General features: G+C 37.3%; 3 protein-coding genes, 1 long non-coding RNA gene and 1 pseudogene across 4 annotated transcripts in view; 3 read left to right on the forward strand and 2 right to left on the reverse strand.

Moving 5' to 3' along the window:
• LOC120168479 (sorbitol dehydrogenase) overlaps positions 1-7,384 on the forward strand; it is a 29,401-nt gene extending 22,017 nt beyond the window's left edge. Inside the window, exons 3-8 of the mRNA XM_039177102.1 lie at positions 4,746-4,813; positions 4,990-5,057; positions 5,359-5,595; positions 6,331-6,621; positions 6,816-7,003; positions 7,180-7,384. Of these exons, the coding sequence (XP_039033033.1) occupies positions 4,750-4,813; positions 4,990-5,057; positions 5,359-5,595; positions 6,331-6,561 (600 nt within the window). The 5' untranslated portion in view covers positions 4,746-4,749 and the 3' untranslated portion in view covers positions 6,562-6,621; positions 6,816-7,003; positions 7,180-7,384. The remainder of the gene's footprint in view (positions 1-4,745; positions 4,814-4,989; positions 5,058-5,358; positions 5,596-6,330; positions 6,622-6,815; positions 7,004-7,179) is intronic.
• LOC120167841 (L-idonate 5-dehydrogenase-like) lies at positions 6,852-7,372 on the forward strand. Its single transcript, XM_039176737.1, has 2 exons — positions 6,852-7,003; positions 7,180-7,372. Exons 1-2 carry the CDS (start codon positions 6,852-6,854, stop codon positions 7,370-7,372), a joined length of 345 nt encoding a protein of 114 aa, XP_039032668.1.
• A 312-nt stretch (positions 7,385-7,696) lies between the features above and the next one.
• LOC120168495 lies at positions 7,697-9,557 on the reverse strand (annotated as a pseudogene).
• A 1,041-nt stretch (positions 9,558-10,598) lies between these two features.
• On the reverse strand, positions 10,599-14,589 carry LOC120168511 (zinc finger CCCH domain-containing protein 48-like). Its single transcript, XM_039177103.1, has 9 exons — positions 14,134-14,589; positions 13,659-13,754; positions 13,154-13,243; positions 12,938-13,039; positions 12,406-12,552; positions 12,133-12,252; positions 11,984-12,043; positions 11,057-11,154; positions 10,599-10,933 (listed from the first exon to the last, which is right to left on the reverse strand). Exons 1-9 carry the CDS (start codon positions 14,581-14,583, stop codon positions 10,798-10,800), a joined length of 1,299 nt encoding a protein of 432 aa, XP_039033034.1. The 5' UTR covers positions 14,584-14,589; the 3' UTR covers positions 10,599-10,797.
• On the forward strand, positions 11,076-24,161 carry LOC120168528. The gene is made up of 3 exons (XR_005520328.1): positions 11,076-11,214; positions 20,765-20,768; positions 24,151-24,161. It is a non-coding gene; the product is annotated as an uncharacterized LOC120168528 (long non-coding RNA).
• Positions 24,162-25,190: the final 1,029 nt, after the last annotated feature.

Here is a 25,190-nt window from a genome sequence, read left to right on the forward strand (position 1 = left end):
AAAACATTAACAAAAGGGACACGGGTGAGATTATCCTGGTTGGTAAATGAGTTTAAGCTCGATCTTTATTGTACTGAGCAAGACACTATATATGCAACTCGAGCATATATATTACGGTTGATCGGGGGAATCTTGATGCCGGATAAATCTAGTAATCTTGTCCATATACAATATCTTCTGTTTTTGGGTAACTTTTTTATTACCCATCAGTATAGTTGGGGATCAGTAATATTGGCATTCTTGTATCGCGAGATGTACAAGGCATCATTACTTGTAAATAATGCGTATACGACTGAAATCGGTGGATGTATGATGTTATTACAATCGTGGGCCTGACACAGAATTCCATGGTTAACATCGATTAGACGAGTTGCAATTGACTTTCCTCTTGCCGGAAGGTAATTGTTTTATTTAAAATTTTTATCTTAAATTAATTAAAGAATATTTTGTAAAGGAAAAATAATTAGAGAATTTTATTTTGATTGGTATACAGATGGAGGCATAAAATAGAAGGAACGAGGTTGGCACACAATAATGTGAAAGAGTTTACATTTAAGATGGACATCAAATGCAAAGTTGAGGTATATATATAATTAATTAGCGAATTTATTTTTTATTATGTTTCTATTATTGTTTTTTATTTATTTAGTTGAATTTTATAACTAATTAATTAATAACTATATAATTTTGTTTTATAGTGTTGAGGTAGTTTGGCTTCCACCAACCTATTCCAGGAATTCCAGAGAATCATGACTCTCTCTAAAAATTAGATGGGCGAGTTAGGGTCGGTGAGGATTGGGCTGTGAGGCATGGCAACCATATCTATCATTGGAACAACAGGAATTCATACTTGCCAATGCTCGCTCCCATACAAGCGGATGACTTTGACTTCCAGAGTTCAGATTACATGAATTATTATTGGGAACATGGAAAGTCGTTCTTGACAACGAATATAGAAAGACGACAATTTATAGAGTATAAGAAAAATTTTGGTAAACCCAAGAAACCAAGAAGGACTGGGAGTGAGAGTTCTTCTCACCATGGAGCAGAACAAGAGGCAATGGATACTATCCCACCAGAATCTTTTGATCCCACAGGATCATTTCATAAAGTGTTTGGTGATTCTGGTGTTACGCCCTACACTCCTCAACTTGTTCCTCATCAATCACCCATGTTCTCTCCCATGTTTGGGGCAACATATGATTTTGATCAGATGACATCTATGATGTCAACTACGAGTATTTGTCCTCATATGGGAGAGAATAGTGGTGGTGGGCATATATTTACAACACCGGATCATATGTCCTCGGTGAATGAGCAGGTTGGTTATGATGAACAAACTCCTGAAAAAGTACAACGACCACAACGAAACCGACATGAGCCTCAACATTATTATTAAACAACACCCCGACATCGACAATAGTAGTAAACACTTTATATATTTGAATTATATTAAATAAATGAGATATATTTATATATCGTTTATGTTCTTTGATCTTAAATTTGTTAGCAACCTTGAATAGTTGATGTGGAATTTATTTAGATTTATTAACGTTGATGGTACAATGAATTTTATATTTAAATATTAAAATAAAAATTAAATATTTAATTTAAATATTAAAATATAAAATTAAAGATTTCATTTAAATATTAAAATAAAAATAATTAAATATAAAAATATTAATATTATTCACGGGAATGTGAATAATCAGCAAAAATGCCTTAAATAATCAATATTAAATTACTATTAAATCATTATTAGTATTCATTATTAAATTATTATTACTAATTATTATAAATTCATTATTAGTAATCATTATTAGTAATCATTATTAAATCATTAGTATCAAATAATTAAATTATTATTATTAAATTATTAAATATTATTATTAAATCTTTAGTATTAAATCATTAGTATTAAATCATTATTAGTAATTATTATTAAATCAATAGCATTAAATCATTTCATTATTATTAATTATTAAATCATTAAATCATTTAAAAACATTCGATCAAATTCATTACGACATAGGCATGCAATGACAGTAAAAGTATGTCCAATTCGATCAAATTCATGAACAAACATTGATGTTGCCAATCGTTCATTCGCTTGCCGATAATGGGGTATTGGCGCAAGAAATTTAATTATTCGTTCAAATAGAAATAAGATTGCTAGTGAGGTTTGTACCATGGAAGGTTTGGATAATTTCTATTTAAATGACCTTCACCTCTACATAATCCACATCTCTTCGGTTGACATTTCTCTCTAATATGGATATCCATACTGGTATGAATACAAGTAGATTTAGGTCAACCCGTCAAATTTCTACGAAGCAATGAATTTGGCAACCATTCATCATAATGTCGATTCTCCCAATAAGATTCATTTGGGATCGGTTTGAACTCATGGCTGTATATATTTAATATCCTCTGTAGGTGAAAGCACTCATCAACATAAAGTGTATGAATTTATTCCAGTATGCATACATGCAGTGACTACATGAGCACACAGATATCTCCACACCTGAAAGTGGCCACAATCACACCATCTTTGTCATAAATTAACTATAAATGATTATCGATTTGCTCCTTCGTTGCAACGTATGCATACGATGACAACAAAAATATGTCCAATTAGATCGAAGTCATGAACAAACATTGAGGTTGCCATACGCTCATTTGCTTCCATTGCTTCTACCACCGTCAGAGCCCAGATTTTTGCTCGATTTATCATACACTCGATCTCTTTCCCTTTATAAGACCAAACTTTAGCCAACCTAAAGTATGTCTCTTTCACCACACTCGTTATTGAGAGATGGCGTGTACCTTTTAGTACTGAGTTAATGGCCTCAACAAGGTTTGTAGTCATGTGTCTGTATCGCCGACCACCATTGTATGCTTGCGACCACTTCTCCCACTTGATTTTTGACGCTCACTTCCAAACGCGCTCATCTATGACCTTCAAATCCTCAAATCTCTTGTCAAAATTTGGTTGGCGTAGTTCATATCATGTTTCAAAATATATATTGTGTTAAAGTTAATTTATAAGCAAACACATAAATGGGTACAAATGCTGAAAATAAAACTTACCCATGCTGACTATCTCCCTACGAATATAGTCGTTATGAAACTTCTCAATACAATTATTACCAATATGACAGATACAATATGCGAGATATGCGTGCGGAGGTGTCCAATGACTTTCGGTCATTCAATTGCTGCCAAAAGGCTTGTTCCTCGATCGGATATCAAGGAAACTCCATCTTCTCGGACGATATACTTACGTAGATTAGTCAGAAAGAAGTCCCAAGCCTCTTTCGTCTCTCCTTCAACGATGGCGAATGCAATTGAGAATATATTTCGTTGACCATCTTGCGCAACTGCTATCAATAATATATTTCTGTATTGACCGTATAACCACGTACCATCTACTTGGACCATACATTTACAAAATGGAAAACCTTTTATGCATGACTTGAATGCCCATAAGAGTTTATGGAATATTCTCTTTCCTTGAAGAAGTTGATCTTCTCGGTTGTATGCAGGCATGGTCTGAGACTTCACGATGGTTCCAGGTATGAATTGTTTCATAGATTGTAACAAATAAGGATTGTATAATGTATCTCAATCGCCATATATCATCTTCCTTGCCTTCTCCTTTGCATGCCAAACGGGTTTGTATTTTACATTGTATCTAAACTGGTCTCGAATAGATGCAACTAACACCAAGCAAGGGATCCTTGAATTTTTTTCAACTAACACCTTCACATATTGACATATTACATCGGAGTCTAGTATTCGGTGGTCTTGTTCGATAGAGTTTTGCAAACATGTGTGTGGACCATTATACCTTGTGATGACCCAAGCATCCTGCTCTGCATTTTGGACACTCTGATCAGCCACTTACACTCGGGCCCATATTTAACACACTTAGCGTACAGAGTTTTCTAGTTGGACTCTGCAACCTTGCAATCTACATGACCTCTTATGCAATACTTTTTAATCGTTAGTTTAGCTTCTTTTTTTCCTCTTTAATCGAATACACCTCTAACTATGGGTATTCGGTCATATGAATTTTTTAAGCTTACAAAACTTATTGTAAAACATAATAATTTTAATTGTTGCAACAAATTATTAGTTTTGTTTTTAAATTTTCTTCCTTATACTAACTAATCAAGTAATCAATTTTTAAAGTTTTCATCTTAATCTCTATACTTTTATTTTTTTTTCAATTTAGTCTGAAAATTGAAAGAAAAAAATTAGGCCAAAATTATCAATAGCTGTCAATAACTTTAATGTTACGGTTAAAACCACCTAATTCTCCAATTAATTTGAGAAAATTAATTTCTCCAATTAATTTGAGAAAATTAATTTCTCCAGTTAATTTCGCTCTCGCTCTCGCTCTCGCTCTCGCTCTCGCTCTCGCTCTCGCTCTCGCTCTCGCTCTCGCTCTTTTCCCTACATTAGCCTAAACTGCATAGAGAAAAAGAGTTCTGTGGTTTATATGCTACTGTTATTTTAGTCCCATTTTTTTCTTATCAAATATATATATATATATATTTGAATTGGTCTTAACAAATATTTTAGCCTACGCTATATCACTATCCGTGAAGAACTTCCAAAATGTTAAGGGACCCGCTGAAAGCGATTATTTGGAATATAAAATCATATCTTTTTTATTCTATCCACTACATGTGTTTGTATATATCCACTACATGTGTTTGTATATATCCAAAATCTGATGCAAACATGGCTGCTTGGCTTGTGGGTCTCAACACCCTCAAGATTCAACCTTTCAAGCTCCCTCCGCTCGGTATATCATCCTATATTTACATTCACCATTTTCTTATTATCTTATGTTTACATTCTGAGTTCTTTTTGTTGATTTCATATCAAGTATGACTAGGTTTTAGATAGCCCTTTTTTGCTCATTTTGTTTCTCGTTGGTTAATTTCTTATGTTTGTGTTTATGGTAAATATTTTTTGAAGGACCCCATGATGTCAGAGTTAGGATGAAGGCTGTTGGCATCTGTGGAAGTGATGTTCACTACCTAAAGGTATATCCTTTTTGCATCCAAATTCTTTGTTCTTCTAATATAGATTAATCAGATATTGTTTCTACTATGATATAGCGGATTTTGATAATTTGGTATAGCTTTCCCTTTGATACTGAATTGTAATAAATGAATAAAAGACAGAACTTTGGTCTTATCACAACATTTGGCTCGAGTAAATTTTCCCTCTTTTATAAACAATGGTAATGATAAAGGAATCAGGTGAAGGACTAAAATCAATTCTGCATTGTTTTTTCTTATCTTTGCCATTAGTTTTATTAGTGATTCTTTTCATTTACTTTAGACAATGAGATGTGCGGATTTTGTGGTGAAAGAACCAATGGTTATTGGACATGAGTGTGCCGGAATCATAGAGGAGATCGGGAGTGAAGTCAAGCATTTAGTGCCAGGAGACCGTGTGGCTTTGGAACCAGGGATCAGTTGCTGGAGATGTGATCTTTGCAAGGAAGGTCGATACAATCTATGCCCCGAAATGAAGTTTTTCGCCACCCCACCAGTTCACGGTTCTCTTGCTCATCAGGTTAACCTTTAAGCTGCATTTCAGTATGTGTACTAGTTTACTCTTTGGTGCACCATTTTGCTACTAAAAACCATGTTTATAGTACCTAATTACAATACCGACTACATGATGTTTATTAAATAAACCATTGAGAGTTTGAAACTTAAGACTGTTGTGTACCCATTACAGTGACTTGATATTTATCTGGGTACCTTGATCCAAAAAGTCTCCGTTTTCATTTTGGAGATTTATGAATGAATGATTTTTGAGATACTGATTCAAATGGCTTCAAGGGTAAAATTGTCAATGTAAATTGGGACCCTTGCTTCGAAAATTGTTGCGGTTAACAACTCATTTAGTTGCTTCTGTTGTGGTTTCCATTAATTATATGTTGTAGTTCTGAATGTCATTTAGTTGCATCTAAAGAAATGCTTGATGTGATACCTCACAACATTAACAAGCTAAGGCTTTTCCTTCTGTGTCGAGTATAAGAACCACATTCTCCACGGAAAAAAAGCGTTATAAAAGATACCTGTGTGATCTTCGAAGCTAGCATAGATCTGAGAGATTTATCCAATAGTTTAGCTGGTTTTGAAGGTTTGGCTAGTGTTCATATATAACATCAGATTAGGCGGCTGTGATGAGAAGCATATTGTGTGCATGTTGGTCATTTTCTTTATATGTATTCGAAATGAGTTTAATGGAATTGAATCTTCAGGACTACTAAGGTAATGTTGAAGTTGATTTCCAATGTAGGTTGTGCATCCTGCTGATCTATGCTTCAAACTGCCAGACAACGTCAGCTTGGAGGAAGGAGCCATGTGTGAACCCTTGAGTGTTTGGGTTCACACTTGTCGACGAGCTAATATTGGTCCAGAAACAAATGTGTTGGTTATGGGGGCAGGACCTATAGGGCTCGTTACAATGATGGCGGCTCGTGCTTTTGGGGCACCTAGAATTGTCATCGTAGATGTAGATGATAATTGACTATCTGTTGCCCAGAATCTCGGTGCTGATGGGATTGTTAAAGTTTCAACTGATATCCAGGTTCGTAACATCCTTGAAGTCCCTTCTTCTTTTCCCCATCAAAATATGCCAAGAAATGAATCATCATTGTTTCAAATGTCATTTTTTCCTTCGGACTAAGATTAAAGTTTTTCAAATACATAACTCCATGAGGATCCTTTACTCCATTGTCGTTCTTGTAGAGAGTTTCACGTTCAAATTCCATTATATTACAGGATGTACCTAAAGAAGTTGAAAAAGTATGTAAGGTAATGGAAGCAAGAGTGGATGTCAGCTTTGATTGTGCAGGCTTTAACAAAACGATGAAAACCGCTTTGAGTGCAACTCGTGCTGGTGGCAAGGTTTGCCTTGTGGGAATGGGCCATAACGAGATGACTGTGCCACTTACTCCAGCTGCTGCAAGGTACTTATTCTCAACGAAAATTCTGTGTTGAACATGGTTTACTTGTTGAGTTTTCAGGGAAAGCTTTGCAATAATTTGTGGAGAATTCGGGTATAGTCATAGATGAAATGTATGATTTCAGGAGTATTTTGTAATATGTTCAAACATCACTCACAGGATGATGGTTAAAAATGCAGGGAGGTTGATGTTATCGGAATCTTCCGGTATCGGAACGCATGGCCTTTGTGCTTCGAGTTTCTAAGAAGTGGTAAGATTGATTTGAAACCTCTCATAACCCACCGGTTTGGGTTTTCTCGGAAAGAAGTGGAAGAAGCTTTCGAAACCAGTGCCGGAGGCGGCAGCGCCATCAAAGTCATGTTTAACCTGTGACTTCCAGCAACACAGAAAGAATAACTGTTTATCAACAAGTAAGATTGCATGTTGTAATAAAATAATAGCATATTGAGAGGTTGGTGAAGAAGACATTGATGATTAAATGTTATTGTTGATTACAAACAGTGGTAGATCCAGAAAGATTCAGAAATCTAAGAAGTGATCTAAAATTTTAATTTTCTTTTTTTAAAAGTAATAGATATGCAGAAGTTATAATTTTTTTCTTTTTTCTTTAATATTAACTTAAATTTAATCACTGCTCTAAAATAATGAGATCACTTGACCCTATAGGGTTTAGTGCATCCGCCAAACATCATAATGTTTTCTTTGTCGATCCTACTCATTCTTCTTAGGCATGTTGGCTATGACATCAGTGATGAAATCATGTAACATAGAGCGGGAAGATCCACCGTCCATCAAGGTTTCCTGCTCTTCTCTCTCATCTCTTTTACCCTCTTCCTAACACCACTGTCCTGCTCTAATAGGGATGGTAAAAAATCCAAATATAACGTGGAAAATTAAATTAAACGGGGACGGAAAAAAATCGTTTATACTAAAGGGGGACAGGAACGAAAAAAAATTGTTTATGTTAAACGGGGACGGGACGGGTTTGATAATCTCTCCGGCCCGATAAATATTAAAAATAATTCTTTTATATATATATATATAATATTAATAAATTTAATTTAAATTAAAATATATATATATACCGGACCCGATATCCGTTTAAATAATCGTTTATGCTAAACGGTGATATCCGTTTTCCTGTAGTTTTCCCCGATTATCCGGTGGAAATCCCCATTTAAATCCTTACGGTTTTTTAAATAGGAACAAATACGAATTTTTTAAATGAAGACGAGAGACCAATACTCGACCCGTTGCCATCTCTAACTCTATCAAACACTAGATTCCTTTCTCTATCTTTTCAGCCCTCACAATTTCATCATCTTTCCTGTAATCCATTTTGATCTCCACCGCCAATCCCAACTCCGTCACCAGTTCAAACGCGTTCAGTAGTTGCTCCGCGTAAAGCGGCCATGTCTCCATCGGAACTCCAAACCATATACTCTCTAACGCTGAATTCCACCCGCAATGGGATACGACCCCTCCGATTCCCGGGTGGCCCAAGATTGCCACCTGCGGCGCCCAACCAATGATCTTACCTACGCCAGCCGTCCGCTCTTAAAACCCCTCTGGTAGGACCTCCGACAAGTCGTCGTAATTGGTTGGGGCTGCCAATGGACCCTTGGATGGGTCTGGAGGTTGGCGTAGTGACCACAAGAACCGGTGTGCACTCTGCTCCAACGCGCAGGCGATCTCTTTCACCTGATCCCCATTGAAGCTACCGCCGCCCCGAAACAGAGGAACACGACTGACGAAGGTGGTTGCACATCCAACCATTGAATGATATCACAGCCTTGATGAACATCACTCGAGCTCTCGAGATTCAATATAGGCCCCACCGGGTAAACGGGTGGAACCTTACCGTCAGAAAGCGAACCGAGGGCATGTGATTCGATCTCCAAAAATGTGGTTACCATTATTCCCTTCGCTTTTCTTAGCTCTCTTACCAAGTTAATCACCATAGACAGATTCAGATTTGAGCAAAACAGTGGGAAACATCGTTGGCTTTTCTTAGCTCTCTTACGATGTTAACATTTTGCTCGTCGTGAAGAGCTAGTGTATAGAACTGAAACCCAAGAAAAGCAGCACCCGATGTATAAAATACATAGCTAGGAACACCGAACTCGTTACCCAAATCTATGAAAGGAGTTAAAAACATGTCGAGAACAAACCCGGCGAGTCGAGGAGAGTCAGGAACTGAGCCGGAGTACTGAACTATACTGGTGGTGACAGCCTCTTTCACTAATGGCCCATGTTTTTGCACTAAGACCCTGATGTGATCGGCGGGAGTAAGATGTTTGTCGGTTTCAGGTTGAGGGAGGTCGATGAATTTGATGCCGGTAGTGGCGGTAGAGGTGAGAGAGTGGAGGTAGGCGTCGAGCTTGGCGTCGGGGATTAGCTTGAGGACGAGGAAGGTAATGGAGAGGTGGGGATTGAGATCCACCAAAAACTTAGCCACTTGGACCATAGATAGGAAATGGCCCATCCGAGGCATTGGGATGAACACCAGCTCGGCCTTGATAGCCATTGAAGGGATCGCGGGGCAAGCAGCAGAGACGATGAAGTGGGTAGATTAAGGTACATACAGTGGGATGTACACGACGACGATAGTTGTATTCATCTTAAAGGTGTGAACTTTGGTGTGTGATGTCATTGCTTTGCTGGATTGTGGTTTAGAAATTGACTAGCAAGTCATTTTTTACTCTTTTCCATGGCAAATGCAACTTTTTGAGATCTAATTTTTACATATTATCTAAGTTTTTAAAACGTTAATAATGATAAAAAATGGTATCTATCTTTTTCAAAATGGTATAATTATATGACTTTTTTTAATAATTAAATTAAATATATCATAATTTTATTTACTTATAAGCTTAATATAAAATAAATGTTAATCTATATTGTTTTTTTTCTAAATTGGTGCCTAAATTTTTTTTAATTAATCTAAGTGTCTAATATTACAAACGTTATTTTTTTTTCGGTAAATCGTAACGTTGGTGATTGTTCGCCAAATGATTTGTTATTAGATGATTTGATCGATGGGTAAAGGGCAACAAACAACATAGGTATAAAAATTGGAATTAGAGTTTTCAAATTTTTAAGTTCTTTTTAAAGATTTGAGAAAATTTTAGGATTTTTTTTAAAATTTTAAGTTTTCTTATTATTTTTTAAAAAATTCAAAATTATATAGATGTGACATATCACTTAACGAATTTTTTTAACGATCGTTGCGATTGAGATAGTTAAAATAATAACATTTATTATGTTCGACACCTGAATTGATCGAAAAAAATTATAAGCACTAATTTGAAAAAAAGGATATAATTTAACTTACAAATTTATTTAACGTTGTGAGACTGGAGTGTAGTAGATGCACATATTAACTTACAAATTTATTTACCGGCCAAAATTGTGCTCCGGCAATTTAATAAACTGAACTGCACAGTTGATTCCGATTACCGAGAAAGTAGAACATTCAGAGAAGGGCAAAAACAACAAACAGCACAAGGGCAAAGTTAGGGAGGAATGTTGTTTCATCCAAGGCAGGAACCATCTAAAATTTCAATTCAATGACTGCTACAAATTTATGAATTATCATATGATCTTTATGCCATTCACCAAGGTGCAGGGCTTGGTGCTACTAAACATTACACCAGGAACCTAGTACTTGTTTTAACTCAGAAATTTCTCCCGCAAGCTCGAAACCCCACCCAAAAGTTAAGGATGAGAAGAAATAAAATAATAACACCAAAAATACATAGTCAATCGATGCATATGTTGTGGAATGCTGGAACACATCAGGGCTTGGGAACCGGTTCTGTCCACTTCCACACTCTAAAACCAGTTCCATCACCAGTGAAAAATAAGCCACCAGGGCCTACCTCAATTGCGCGAATCTCTTGCTTGGCAAAAATTTTACCCTTCTCCGAGAACCTTCAATTCAATCGTAAGGATAGAAAAATGGTATTCCAATAAGAAGCATGAAATAACCCCAAAATGGTGATACAACAAATAGATGCATGTACTAAGATAAAAAGCAAGTCCCTAATAACTTACGAGGGCAGATCATAGAGGCGGACAGAACTGTCATTGCATGCACACAGCAAAACAGGCTTGGATTCCGAGTCATGCATTCCTTGAAGATTCAACAACCCCTAAAAAGAGCAACCAACAGTTCAATAACATCCCAAGATCCTAGGAAGTAAACCGAGGGGGTTAAGAGCTAAAAGACATAGTTGACCTCATTTACTACATGAAAATCTTCCTTAATTTTGTTTGGGAATTAAACCACCAGATAAACAAGAAAAACTAGAGACATTTGCATTTTGCGCTACTGTGAACAAATCTAAAGCTTTGACAATGTTTATACCTAGAATAGATGCAATGGATATTGAAGATCAAGTTATCTTGACTCATAAAACCTCCTAGAAACTTCTCAAACAAACCTTGACTACACATTAAATTCCATCCTGCATGTAATCATCTCGCAATTTACATCAAACTGTTTAATTACATATGAAACTTGGAAATATTAATTTGATCATGCATATTTCTAAGCTATATGTAATCATCTTGCAATTTACATCAAACTGTTTAATCATGCATATTCTACAGCCTCAAAATCCTCTCAAAATAAACTATCCTCTTCTCCATTGCAACCATTCTCCCAAAAACTTTGCCCCCTAACTTAATTTCAAAATTAAAATGCAGAGCATAGAACTCTTTCTAACACATCAAAAAAAGCTAAGTAGTATTCCCTTCCCTCGATCATTATCTTCACTTTCAATATTCACTACCCACAGTTACACCCTATTCTTCTGTCACTGACACCTCTAATAACTAACATTAAAAAGCAAAGACCATCACTGATCTGACATTCAGTCCCTTAGTTCCCCCCATTCTGACCTCAAACCCCTTTGCTTTTAACTGCTAATTGCATCAAATCAGAAGTAACTTGCATATTGTATGAAACAAACAACATACATGTTCTTCATTGTGGGTGTATGCGACTTCCAAGTTTCCATTTTCAGTAGCTACCCACACCTGCACAAAAAAACATAAATTCAAAGAACTTTAGGCAGAAAAAGGGAAACAAATACAAAATATAAAATAAATCATAAAATAGCACCAACCTTTATTGTTTGGTCCAATGAGCAAGATAAAAGAAATTGTTCCCAGCAAAGCAACGACATCACAACACTAGTGTGTTCTGTCAAAGTCTGTAGACACTGCAAAGTTTCTAGACTCCAGGCCTGAAAGAAAACAACTAATATATTAGCAAAACCGATAACTTTCTATGAAAGAAAAAAAAGAAATTAAAGGAATAAAGTAAAACATGATATAATGGTGGTTTGAAACTACAATACTTATCAATCAGAGATTCAGGATGATTTAAACTACCTTACCTTTATAGAATGGTCCATGGAACCAGAGTATAGTCTATTAGCTCCAACAACTAATGACACAACTGCAAGGGTGTGACCCTTAAGCGATGCTGCTGGTTCAAAGCTGTGGGTGACGGCATTAAATTTCCATACCAAAATAGTACCATCCTGCGATAAACATATATTGTTACCTGAGGATCAGGACTGAAGTGCTACAGAAATAGAGATATAGTATTAAATGCTATGAGTATTGCATAAACATGACCCAGATTGAGATTCGCTCAGCAGAAATCCCCAATTTTGACCCAGTGCTCTTTTAGAAAAAGCTCATTTCACATATTACAGATCTTTCAAGATAAGTGACAATTTTATAAGGTGATGAATGTCAGACTACAAAAAAGAAAATTGCCTCAATTAATGAGTTATTGTCGCAAAATACAGTGGCAGAACCCAAAACAGGAAACATGATGATGGATACGTGACTGACCACAAGCAGAACATGAAATTTAAATGAAAAGAAGCCATAACAATATACTAATATTTAGTATATTACCTGTGTGCCAGCAAAGAGCCAATCATTACCCACAACCATAGTATAAACTTGTCCAACAGGTCCACTAAGACTGAGCTCTTGGTTAGTTTGGGTGTTCCATGCCTGCAAAAATGGTTGCCATTGAGTCAGAAATGGGAAATCGCCATTCTTCTAAATTCAAATACGACAACAGTAATAAAAAGAAACAGTTCGTAGAGAACTTGCCTCGTATATTACCTTAACTACATTAGGTATGCCAACAAAAAGCCAAGGACCTTCACTGATCATGCAACCTACCTCACCACCAAGATTAAGAACACCCATACACTACATTGAAGGCCACAGGGAAAATCAGACAAAAATATAATAATTTAAAAAATTGCCAACAAACACTAGCACAAGAAGACTAAAAGTAATTTCTAGCAAAAAGATAATCTTGTTTCACTTTCACAACATAATGAAACAGTAGGTAGTCTGCATGATCCATTGGGTATTTAACACTTTAGTGATTCCATAGAAACAAAAATAGTAGCCTTCCAGTTAACTGATCTTTCACATGGACACCTCTACCAAGCAGGACAGGATAAAATTTTCAGAACAGTTTAATGCAGATTCCTTGTTATTGAAATTGATTACAACGCATCAAGTTTGGAGAGATACATAAATCACCTTTTTCTTTCAAAAAGCTAAATACTAAATAAAACTGCAATTTTCCATTAAAAAGAAACGAAGCTAATCATACCTGACCAGTGTTGGTATCCCAAGCCCTCACAGTCTCATCTTTACTCCCTGTATAGAGCTTATCCATACCTGCTGGCAACGCAATTCCAGTAACAACCTGCCAACAAAACAAACTCACCATCATCAACACAATCTCGTACTCCTATGAATATGTTATGTTCCAAACTGAAACATAGAAATCCACCCATCTAAATTATGAGATTTTCTTGTAAGATTTACATGGACTAAGGCTCGCCCACTCTAACAGTTAGCTTTTAGATGCACTTCTCCAAAGGTTAAGCTAATGCAAATGGTGAATTGGTATGTCTTAATTGCAACGTACAGATTTGATTCCACATGGGAAGTTTGTTATTTCTAGTGAGATTCATATGAATGCACAATCTACCCACCTAATAACTAGCATTTGTAGTGTGGTTCTGGAGAAGTTCATATCAAATTAGCACCACAAAAGAAAAAAGAAAGGCAAAGACACTTACTTTCTGGTGCCCATCAAGGTGATTCAACAAGGTAAAACCTTCCCCTAAACTCCAGGAATGTAGAAACTTACACCTATCGCCGTAACTACAGTTCCCTTGCACCCAATAATTGCATACTTTCTCCGTTTTCCGGACCACCTTATTAGCCCCCATCCTCCCCCAATTATTATTATGATTATTATTGAAGTTGGGGCCTCGTCGCGGGGTCGGACCCGAAAACCCAGAATCACCGGAGAAACGTTTGGGAGCACCCGATCCGTTAGAAGCGGCGGATGTGGGGCCCGAAGGATGAGGCAATTCACGATGAAGGAAAGGGCAAGGGAAACGGCTGCACTTACCGGCCCTCCAATGATAACAAACTTTCTGATTTTTTGAGGAGTCGGGTGGTGGGGCAGCTGATGTACCTCCGAGTCGGTTAAAGAAGCGCCTGTTTCCGCCGTCTAAATCCATAATAACCTATTTGTTTTCGTATCAGTAACAAAAAAATGAAAGGAAACAAGCTTCGGATGAAGTGCCTGGGAATAGCGAGAGGAAGTCTCCGTGAGAAAGAATCCGGAAACGAAAGAGATCGCCTAAACCCTAAACCGATCGACACCTGTCGTCTTTTTTTGTTTCTATTTGATGATGCAATGACTCGGAAAAAAGAGGAAGAGGATCGTTGTGGCGGAGGAAAATGATTGCCTCGGTGGCCGTCGCCGTTGGAGAGAGGGAGAAAAAGGCGGTGAAAGGAATCAGCTTTAGCTTTTTGTTCTTTCCGTTTAAAGACCGCGTCAGATTTACATTATCTACACCAAATTTTCAACCCCTTTTATGGAGTCTCTGCATATCATTTTTTCGACTTCGAGTCTGTGCACTTTAGATATCATAAATACAAGGGTTTATCAGTCAATGACAAATATCACTGACTGTCTTCGTCATTATCGAATAATTACTCATTCATCATCGGATCTTCATTGCCGATTATCCTTCTCGTCGTTATCCCAATTTCTTTAAATCCAAAAATCTTTAAATCTAATATACAAATCTCTAACTCTAATCCTAAATTTATCATTGAAATGCGATGGATTGATGCAGGCAAGGAAGGGACATTCAAAAAAGTAGTAAAAAGATTAGAAATTTCTATAAAATTTTCATAAATTTCCAAGCGTGGAGGGATTATACGGGATTTGAGATTTTGCGCGGGGATATTGGGATTGGGGGCGTTCATTATAAAGTCGGGGGATGGTTCACCGCCAACCGGGGGAGAGGGGGATGGTTCAGCCGCCAAGGGAGAGGTTCAGCATCCATGTGGTTTTTTTTTAAAAATAAATTGTTTTTTAATAATATTTTTACTTTTTAAAAAAACTATAAATACAACACATATTTTATAACAATCGTTTCAACATAGACACTTAAAAGTATAAAAGAATATTAGACACATCTTTTTAATAAAAAAACTATTTAAATAATTAAAATTAATTTAGGGTATAATTTGAGCACTTATTTATACATTAATTTTTTTTTAATTTCAATTCAAATTTTTATAACTTTAAAATTTTTATATTTTAAAATTTATATACGTCATAGTTAATATATATAACAATTTTAAATAAAAATTTTATATTTTTTTAAAAAAATTAATATCAACAGGTCAAATGTATTATAAGGTACTTTCCATCCTTAAAAAATAATTTATATTTGATTCTCATAAACGATATTATTACAAGAGTTAACATAAAATCTGAATATATTCAATGAGATGAATAATAAAGATATAAAAAAAATCATCACTAAAAATAATTAAATATTTTTAAATTATTCAAGGAAATGATATTTATTATGAAACTTATATTCTATATATACTCAAAACTGTTGAGTTAAATTAGTATACGTTAATATCGACTTTTTACTTTGAATGCGAGTTTGCTGCGATGAGAGAAAGCAAACAAGAACCTATCGATGAAGACACGAGAGAAATACCGATTGTAAACAATTCTTTGGAGAGGCCAGGATCGCCGTCTATCCAAGAGGAACAAAGAGTAACCAAGAAGGTCAAGAAATCGTACAGCTGTCGTGTATATCGAAGAAGAAATTGCAGATGATTTCTGCATGCAAGAACCAGATATCTCCTAAGGGTAACGATAATCTAAACCCTATGTTAAGAAATAATCGAGTACGAGTAATTTCCTTATAACTAGATTAGTGAGAATGCAAAATAAAAGCGGAAAAATAATACGCAAATTGATAACGGAATTCAGCTAATTATGCCTACGTTTCGGGACTGCTGCAAATCTTTTACTAAGAGAGAAAATTTACAAGTGTTTACAAAACACTCACTACTTACAATAATGAGAATGCAAAATAAAAGCGGAAAAATAATACGCAAATTGATAACGGAATTCAGCTAATTATGCCTACGTTTCCGGACTGCTGCAAATCTTTTACTAAGAGAGAAAATTTACAAGTGTTTACAAAACACTCACTACTTACAAGAAAACTCTCTAGTATTGTGAGAAAGAAATGATTTTTGGGATAATTTTGAAGCTAAATGGGCTAGGGTATTTATAATTGAAGTTTAGGGACTAATCTTATAATTAACCCTATTTCTATTTCAATAAACAATTGGGGCATCGAATTCGGTGCCCACCCTTTTTTAAATGTGTATTTGTGGTGCTTCCTTTGCTGAAAAACCAAGCCCCCCAAACCTCTTTTGTTGACTTTCCAACAATCTTCCACTTGAAGACTGATTTTAATTTGTCTTCACACCTCGATCAATGCAACAACATTTATGGTCTTATTACTCTAGCATGTCAAATAAAGCTGAACACAACTTCAATTTGTCCGTAGTCACCGTCTTTGTTAACATGTCTGTCGGATTTTGAGCTCCACTAATCTTTTCAAGTTTCAAAATCCCATCTTCCAAAAGAGACCGGATAAAATGATATCGCAATTGTATGTGCTTCGTCCTGGAATGAAAAGACAAAGTTTTTGCTAGATGGATAGCACTTTGACTGTCGCAATACAAGACATTGTTTTCTTGTTTCTTGCCTAACTCTTCCAAGAAACTTTGGAGCTAAACCATCTCCTTGCTGGCTTCCGTAACAACGACATATTCTGCTTCAGTTGTGGAGAGAGCAACTATCTTTTGTAGTTGAGAAACCCAACTCACTGCAGTACCTCCTAGAGTATAGACATACCCTGTAGTGCTCCTTCTGATGTCAACATTTTTGGCTAAGTCAGCATCTACATAGCATGTCAGTATCGTATCTCCACCTTTGAAACAAAGTGTTTTGTTTGTGGTACCCCGCAGATATATAAGGATCTATTTGACTGCTTCCCAGTGTACTTTGCTTGAATTATTCATGTACCTGCTAATAGCTCCCACTGCATGAGCAATATCTGGTCTAGTACAAATCATGGCATACATCAGACTTCCAATTGCTGAGGCATACAGTACCTTCACTATGTGTGCGCGTTCTTCCTCCGTCTTTGGTGACTGTTCTTTGGAGAGTCTAAAATGAACACCTAAAGGTGTACTTAATGGTTTAGCATCTTGCATGTTGAACCTGGAGAGTACTTTGTTAATGTACTCAGCCTGTGATAACATCAAAGTCCCCGACTTTGTGTCTTTCTTGATCCTCATTCCAAGAATATGCTTTGCAACACCCAGATCCTTCATAGCAAACTGTTTTGACAATTTTTGCTTCAAGTTTATAATCTCTTGCATGTATGAACTTGCAACAAGCATGTCATTAACATACAACAATAAAATAATAAAGATGTTGTCGAACTTCTTGATATAGCAACAATGATCTGCTTGGCATCTGGTAAAACCATTGTTACCCATGAAACTATCGAACTTCTTGTACCACTGTCTAGGAGCTTGTTTTAAACAATACAAGCTTTTCTTCAACCTGCATACCAGGTTTTTCTTGCATGCCTCTATGAAGCTTTATGGTTGCCTCATATAGATTTCTTCCTCCAAATCACCATGAAGGAAAGCTGTCTTTACATCTAACTGCTCAAGATGTAGATTTTCTACAGCTACAATTTTCAACACCAGTCTGATTGTAGACAGTTTCACGACTGGAGAGAAAATTTCATTGTAGTCAATACCTTATTTTTGTTGAAAACCTTTGACAACCAATCTCGCTTTGTAGCGTTTGCTCCCATCGTGCTCTTCTTTGATCCTGTAAATCCACTTGTTGTGGAGCGCTTTCTTGCCTGGTGGTAATTTAGCTAATTGCCATGTCTGATTTGACATAAGAGAGTCCATCTCATCTTTCATGGAAGACTCCAACTTGACTGAATCCTCCACCTGCATTGCTTCATCATAGCACTCTGGTTCACCATTGTCAGTCAGCAACAAGTAGTGCAAAGAAGGCGAATAACGCTAGGTTGGTTTAGGAATTCTGGATGAGCGTCTCAGTTCTGGTATGCGTGGTTCTTCTTGAACTGCTTCAGGATTGATCTGAACATCATTTTCAAAAATCTCCTCAAACTCAGCAAATTCAGCAAATTTCTTTGTTTCAGCTTTGGTATTTGAGCTACTTGATTCTATAGTTGCCTTGCCTTTGTACATCACATTCTCATTGAAAATGATATCTATGTTTCTGATGATCTTCCGATTTTCATAGTCTCAAAACCGATAACCGAACTCATCACCGCCATAACCAACAAAGGCACATTTGTTGGACTTAGCATCAAGTTTACTTCTTTCAGCAGAGTCTATGTGTACATAAGAAATACAACCAAACATTCTTAAGTGTGAAAGGTTTATTTCTTTTTTGCTCCAAACTTCCTTTGGTATTCTTCCATCCAAAGGAACTGAGGGCTTACAGTTGATCAGGTAAGTTGCAGTGTTGATAGCTTCAGCCCATAGAAATTTGGGCAATCCGGCATGTATCCTCATGCTTTTGGCATGTTCATTCAGAGTTTTGTTCATGCGCTCTGCTATGCTATTCTGCTGCGGTGTCATGGGAACTGTTGTCTCCATCTTGATCCCATTGTTTGTACAGAAATCTCTGAATCTACTGTTTCTGTACTCTCCTCCATTGTCAGACCTCAACAGCTTGATTTTCAAACGAGTCTCATTTTCCACCATGGCCTTCCATTTTCTGAAGGTATCAAAGACTTCTGATTTCTTCTTCAGAAAATAAAGCCACACCTTCCTTGTTGAATCATCGATGAATGTGACATAATATAATGAGCCTGCAAGAGATGTAACTGGAGATGGTCCCCATACATCAGTATGAACCAACTCTAACTTTTCTGCCTTGGTTGTCTTGTCAATCTTTGCAAAACTGACTTTCTTTTGTTTGTCAAAGATATAATCTTCACATTCTTTAGATCCGACAGCTTCCCTTTTGACAAAAGTGTCTTCATCCCTTTCTCGCTCATATGACCAAGCCTTTGGTGCCATAGGTTTGATTTTCCATCAGCATCTGCTACTGCAATGATTCTCTAATTTGAGGTTACTAGAGTACCAGTCTTCTTACCACGAGCAATGACGAGTGCTCCTTTGGTAATCTTCCATTCACAGCTTGAAAATGTTGTATTATAACCTTCTCCATCAAGTTGTCCTACAGAAATCAAATTTCTTTTGAGGCCAGGAATATGTCTCACTCCTTTCAGCGTCCAGGTGGTCTGGTTTGGCAGCTTTAATCGGATGTCTCCTTTTCCGACGATCTTCAAGGTTTCATCATCAGCTAGATGAACATTTTCAAAATCACCACTGACATAGTCTTCCATGATTTCTCGGCATGGGGTAGAGTGGAAAGATGACCCTGAATCCAAGATCCATGATTCAATCAGACTGTTGACGCTTAGAATCATGGCATCACCTGTCTTCTCTGTCACGTTGGTAGATTCATGTGCGCCGGTATTTTTCTTCGGTGCTCGACAATCTCTTTTAAAGTGACCCTTCTTATAGCAGTTATAACAGGTAAAATCGTTTTTTTTTCATTCTTGATTTTCCCCTTCTGGCAGTTATAACAGGTAAAATCGTTTTTTTTTCATTCTTGATTTTCCCCTTCTGGATTTGGATCTGCCACGATTTGAATTTCTTTATGAAGTTCTCCCTCTGGACTCCGTGTGCAAGGCTGAGGAGGTTGATGCTTCACCCGATTCTTTCCGTCGAATTTTTTCGCTCAGTACCATATCCCGAACATCGTCAAATTTCAATTTACTATTTCTCGACGAGCTGCTAACGGAATCGGTTTGCTGGCATTTTAATTTTTCATCAGTGCTAACTTATGGGGAAGGTGTTTGTCTAATGTTGTGTAGGAATTGAAAGCAAGGGAAAAGCGGAAAGGAAATATCGTGACATAAGGAGATTGCTGAGAAAAATACAATTGCCAAGTTCTACTGGCATTTCGAAAGCGCTTTAAGTGTGAGAAGATATTTTTTAAGCCAGCTGTCTCCGACTTCCCGAGAGCTCTGCCCGAGAAATCCACCTCGAAGATCCGCTTGGAGGGATTATCTCTGTAACCGCCGGTCCTACTGATGACGCCGCCTGACCCTGTAGATCTTGTCTGTCCTTGGGTGCCTGCAATGGGATTATGCTGAGGCACTCAGCCAGCTACCCAGGCTGTATCATAGCCTGTCCTGCTCGACTCTCAAGTAACTCACCCATGGTTTTGGGGTTTTCTAGGAAAGTTAACACCAAGTCCTAGGATTAGTTTCCCCCTATAAATAGATGATAAAACCACATTGTTGAGGACTTTAGTTACACACTGGTTTGAGCTTAAAAAGTTAGAGTGAGAAGGTCTCACCTCTCTCAATCAATCCATCTTGCCGTTGCATTTCTCCTTGACTAGCAGAAGGGAGTGGCGTTCTGAGCATCCGAGAGGAGCCAGTCCGTTGGGAGCAGTTCTTGGTGGCCGAGAGGAGCATTGAGCAGTGCACGTCGAAGGCTTTCTCTCCTCCCCTTAATTCTTTGCTTTCATATTTTGTCGTTGGGTTATAAGGAACGAATGGAACTTGTCTTGAACTTGTTTATTTCGAACCCCTCCATGAACTAATCCTATTTGGTGGGAGTTCACTTAGATGTCTAAGTTTTATTTTCAATGAATGATTGTTTTATTATGTTTTAATCTGCTTTGTTTATGAAACTTAATGCTTTGAGGTTATAGGAGCTACGAGAGTAGCCTTTCCTTAGAAGGTGTTTAGGGTTCGAGAGAATACCTAGAAAAAATATCTTTAGTCTTCGAGAGAAGCTAGGGAGAAACTACATAAATAAAGGAGTTCTAGACAGTAACTAGGTCTAATCCATCTTAAAGATAAGAATATGATTTCATTCGACTAAAAGGAGTAGAGCATAACCAATAGGTTAGATGTTAATGCTACCGCAAAAAGGTATTGCCAAGACATATCCTGTTATCTGAATCAATAGGATCACTGTAGAGGTTTACGCCAATCGTATTTGCCAGGGAATCTTTAATCTATCGAGTCCCTTCCAAGAGATAGCTGAGGGAACTTTAGTAGACTCTATCGGGCAGGTTAAGCATAAAGGAAATACCACATTGTGAGAAATAAACTTAGGTTTTCCTAGTGACTCCCATTGTTCATTCCCATTGCTGCTAGTTGTGTGAGAAAGCTAAAGTCCTATAAATTAAATCCAATATTTGTATTTTTATTTTGCCTTGACATTTCCATTTTACTTGCACGTTTTATAATTTCATTTGCCACGACATATCCAATTACTATCACACCACCATCATTACATTTCCACATCATTCATTCCATTTTGCCACAACATTATCATTTGTATATACCATCACTAACTTTACTTAGGTGGCATAGTAATGTGCCTTGACAAACCTATTTGATTTCTCCATTTCCCTGTGGAGACGATACTCTACTTATCACTTTATTACTTGTTCGATTGTGTATACTTGCACACATATCCGCACCCATATTTAGTACTCAAAAATAGCGAATAAGTTTTTGGCACCGTTGTCGGGGAATTGGCAATTGGAAGTTAATTAGTTTTGTCATTGCATTTTTATTTTACTTGTTCAATTTTTTTTGTATAGTTTTACTTGTTATTTTCCTTGTCTTTTTCAGGCTTTTATTTTACGTACTCAACGTGCTCAAGCAAAGATGTACCAAATTGGAAATCAAGAAATGAGTCAAGTTGAAGATCAGAATGTCGAGGCAATTCCAAATATTGGGAATGCATCTAGGCCTTGTACTATTCGAGATCATTTAAACCCTATCATGGACGACCTACATCCTGGAATTGTGGCACCCATGATTCAGGCAACCCACGTCGAGCTCAAATCGGTTATGTTCGACATGTTGGACTTTATTGGACAGTTTGGTGGTGCTCCTCATGAGGATGCAAGGCAACATGTTCGGGCATTTTTAGAGGTTTGTGACTACTTTCGACAACAAGGTGTGCATGAAGATGTACTAAAATTGAAGTTATTTTCATATTCTTTGAAAGATTACGCCAAGGCATGGCTCAATAAATTACTTCCGGCTCGATAAAGTCTTGGGCTGACTTGTGCAAAAAATTTTTGCTATGGCATAATCAACCCGATATGAACAACCATCTTAGAAATGCCATAGCATCATTTCACCAAGATGATGAAGAGTCTATGTATGAGTGCTGGGATCGATACAAAAGTTTGCTTCACAAGTGCCCCAATCATGGATTCCACGACTGGACTCAAGTTGTGATGTTCTACAATGGAGTTAATGCACCCACGAGGATGATGCTAGATGCCTCGGCAAATGGGAAATTACTTGAGCAATCACCAGTAGAGGCATTTGACATTATGGATAGGATTGCCACCAACGATTACCAATTTTCATCTACAAGGCTTGGCCTTGGGCGAAAATCACATGGAGCTTTCGAGCTATATTCTAAGGATTCGGTGTCCGCCCAACTTGCTTCTATCACCAATATGTTGAAGAACTTACAAAGGCCAAGTGAGGTGAGAGAAGTGAAGGCAGCCAATTCAACATGTTTATTATGCCACGGCAATCACAATGAGAGTGAGTGCCCGATCAACCAAGAATCCATCAACTATGTGCGCAACTACAATCGAGGTAACAACAACCCCTATTCTAACACATATAATCCTGGATGGCGTCAACATCCAAACTTTTTGTGGGGAAATCAAAGAACCAGCAACTCTAGTCAGCTCTCTAGGCAGCAGAACTTCAGTGACTCCCAGGGTTTTCAAACGAATATGCCATGTCATAATTCTAACGAGGGAGTACCATCTTCATCTAACACAAGCTCTTTGGAGGCCACGATGCAAGATTTTATCGCAACAACGAAGACCATGCTGCATGACCATGCGACCTCTATAAAAAGCCAAGAAGCTTTGCTTCAAAGTCACAACTCATCTTTGAGGGCCTTGGAGGGTTAGGTTGGCCGAATTGCCACGACATTACATTTTTGCCCACATGGCAGTCTACCTAGTGATACTGAAGTCACTAAGGCTCAAGACAGAGAGCATTGTGGTACATTCACCTTAAGGAGTGGAATGAAAATCTACAAAGATGTTAAGTTTGGGGGAGAGACACTCGGAGAGCCTGGTCATGAGATTGTGCATGAAGATCCGAATGTGCAAGAAGATTTACTAGAAAACAATGATGAGGGTTCGAAGAGTGCAGCCAATGAAGATAAGAAAAATTTTACCACGGCAAAAGAAAAGCCCCCATCAGTAGGAGTTGATGACCAAAGGAAAGCTGCAAAATTTTGCCACAACAAATTTTTATGCACTGATAATCACTTGAAGGAGCTCGAGGATATTCCAAAGGAGATGAGTAAGTCTAGATCACCTATAACTAGACCGAGTATGAAATTTGAACCTTTGAATCCTATTGAATTTACTAATCCTAAACCCCAACTAGCTGCTTATTTTTCTAGGCTAGAAATTGTGAAAGAACTAACGAATGAAATAGAGATTAAGAAAAAATTCTATAATGAGAAATTATTATTTGTCGTGGCAATTTTGTGGCATGCTAACATTTTCAATTTTCTCGTTAGTGTTGTTTTGCTTTATTACTTGACTAGCATAGGAAAGAACAAGGTCATACACGATGGTGGCTACTGGCATAAGGATGACCTCGACCTCTCCAACGAATTTGTTGCCCAAATGATTTCAAGTTGCCATAACAGAAATGAGCAAAAAGAGATCTCATTCCACTACCATTCAGCTTCAGGAAAAGAGCATTTTGAAGAAGAGAGAACTACTGCAAAGGTCCTAAAAATCAGATGTGAAAGACACGAAATGCTTTGGAAAACAATTTTGAAGGCAGAACTATTATATGTGTGGGGCATTTTGGTCTACACTGGTGCTCCAATCGAACGAGACAAAAATGCCATAACAATTTGAGATGTTTTGGAAAGCACAGACTCTCAAACATGTGGACAAGGGTAAAGGCCCTATAGTAGCTGCACCCACTTAGAAAGAAGACTCAATTGGTGTTGGCACAAACGATGACATTGCTGATGATGTCCACCTATATACACAAATGCCACGGCAAATTGCAATACTTTTGGCCAAGTAGACCCAAGATCAAGTGGCGAATCCGACCAGCAACCTGGTGACCTTCTTTGCCTATATCAAGTGACGGGATGAGGATGTGACAATAGCCTTCATGGAGCTCATTTCGCAGCCCACTGAGTCAACGAATGAGACACAATCCGAGATGCCACGGCAAGCTACTTTGCGTAGGAGCTGACGCCGCCTGAAGAAGGCATATGAGCTTTCTATACTCTACCAGTTTGGTATCTTTTGTTTCCCATTATCCTCGGAGCTGATAAATCACTAAGGTAGAATCCCCATACACCCTTAAAGTCTTTATGTTCTGTCCAATAGAAGCTCAAATCCGTAAAACACAAGCTTCATACTATGCCATGTTGTTGGTACAATCAAAATTCAATCTGCTAATGAACGGGTAATAGTTTCTTATGGGTGAGATCAAGATAGCCCCAATAACGTGCCCCAACACATTCGATGCACCATCAAAGTACATCTTCCAGGAATCGCATATGGAAGTACTAGCCTCTTCTAAATATATGGCCATCAAATCTTCATCTGGGAAATCAAAGTTCA

The sequence above is a fragment of the Hibiscus syriacus genome, unplaced genomic scaffold (genome assembly GCF_006381635.1).
Source record: "Hibiscus syriacus cultivar Baekdansim isolate YM2019G1 unplaced genomic scaffold, ASM638163v2 tig00003041_pilon, whole genome shotgun sequence".
Classification (NCBI taxonomy): domain Eukaryota; kingdom Viridiplantae; phylum Streptophyta; class Magnoliopsida; order Malvales; family Malvaceae; genus Hibiscus; species Hibiscus syriacus.

What these genes read in the sequence shown, in the direction of transcription:
- LOC120168511 (XM_039177103.1), bottom strand. Translation starts at nt 14,583, where the DNA reads ATGGATTTAGACGGCGGAAACAGGCGCTTCTTTAACCGACTCGGAGGT. An exon ending in GGGATACCAACACTGGTCAG is followed by an intron (nt 13,244 to 13,658) that starts GTATGATTAGCT and finishes CCTTCAATGTAG; the next exon opens with TGTATGGGTGTTCTTAATCT. An exon ending in GGCTCTTTGCTGGCACACAG is followed by an intron (nt 12,553 to 12,937) that starts GTAATATACTAA and finishes TGTTTATCGCAG; the next exon opens with GATGGTACTATTTTGGTATG.
- LOC120167841 (XM_039176737.1), top strand. Translation starts at nt 6,852, where the DNA reads ATGGAAGCAAGAGTGGATGTCAGCTTTGATTGTGCAGGCTTTAACAAA. An exon ending in CTTACTCCAGCTGCTGCAAG is followed by an intron (nt 7,004 to 7,179) that starts GTACTTATTCTC and finishes TTAAAAATGCAG; the next exon opens with GGAGGTTGATGTTATCGGAA.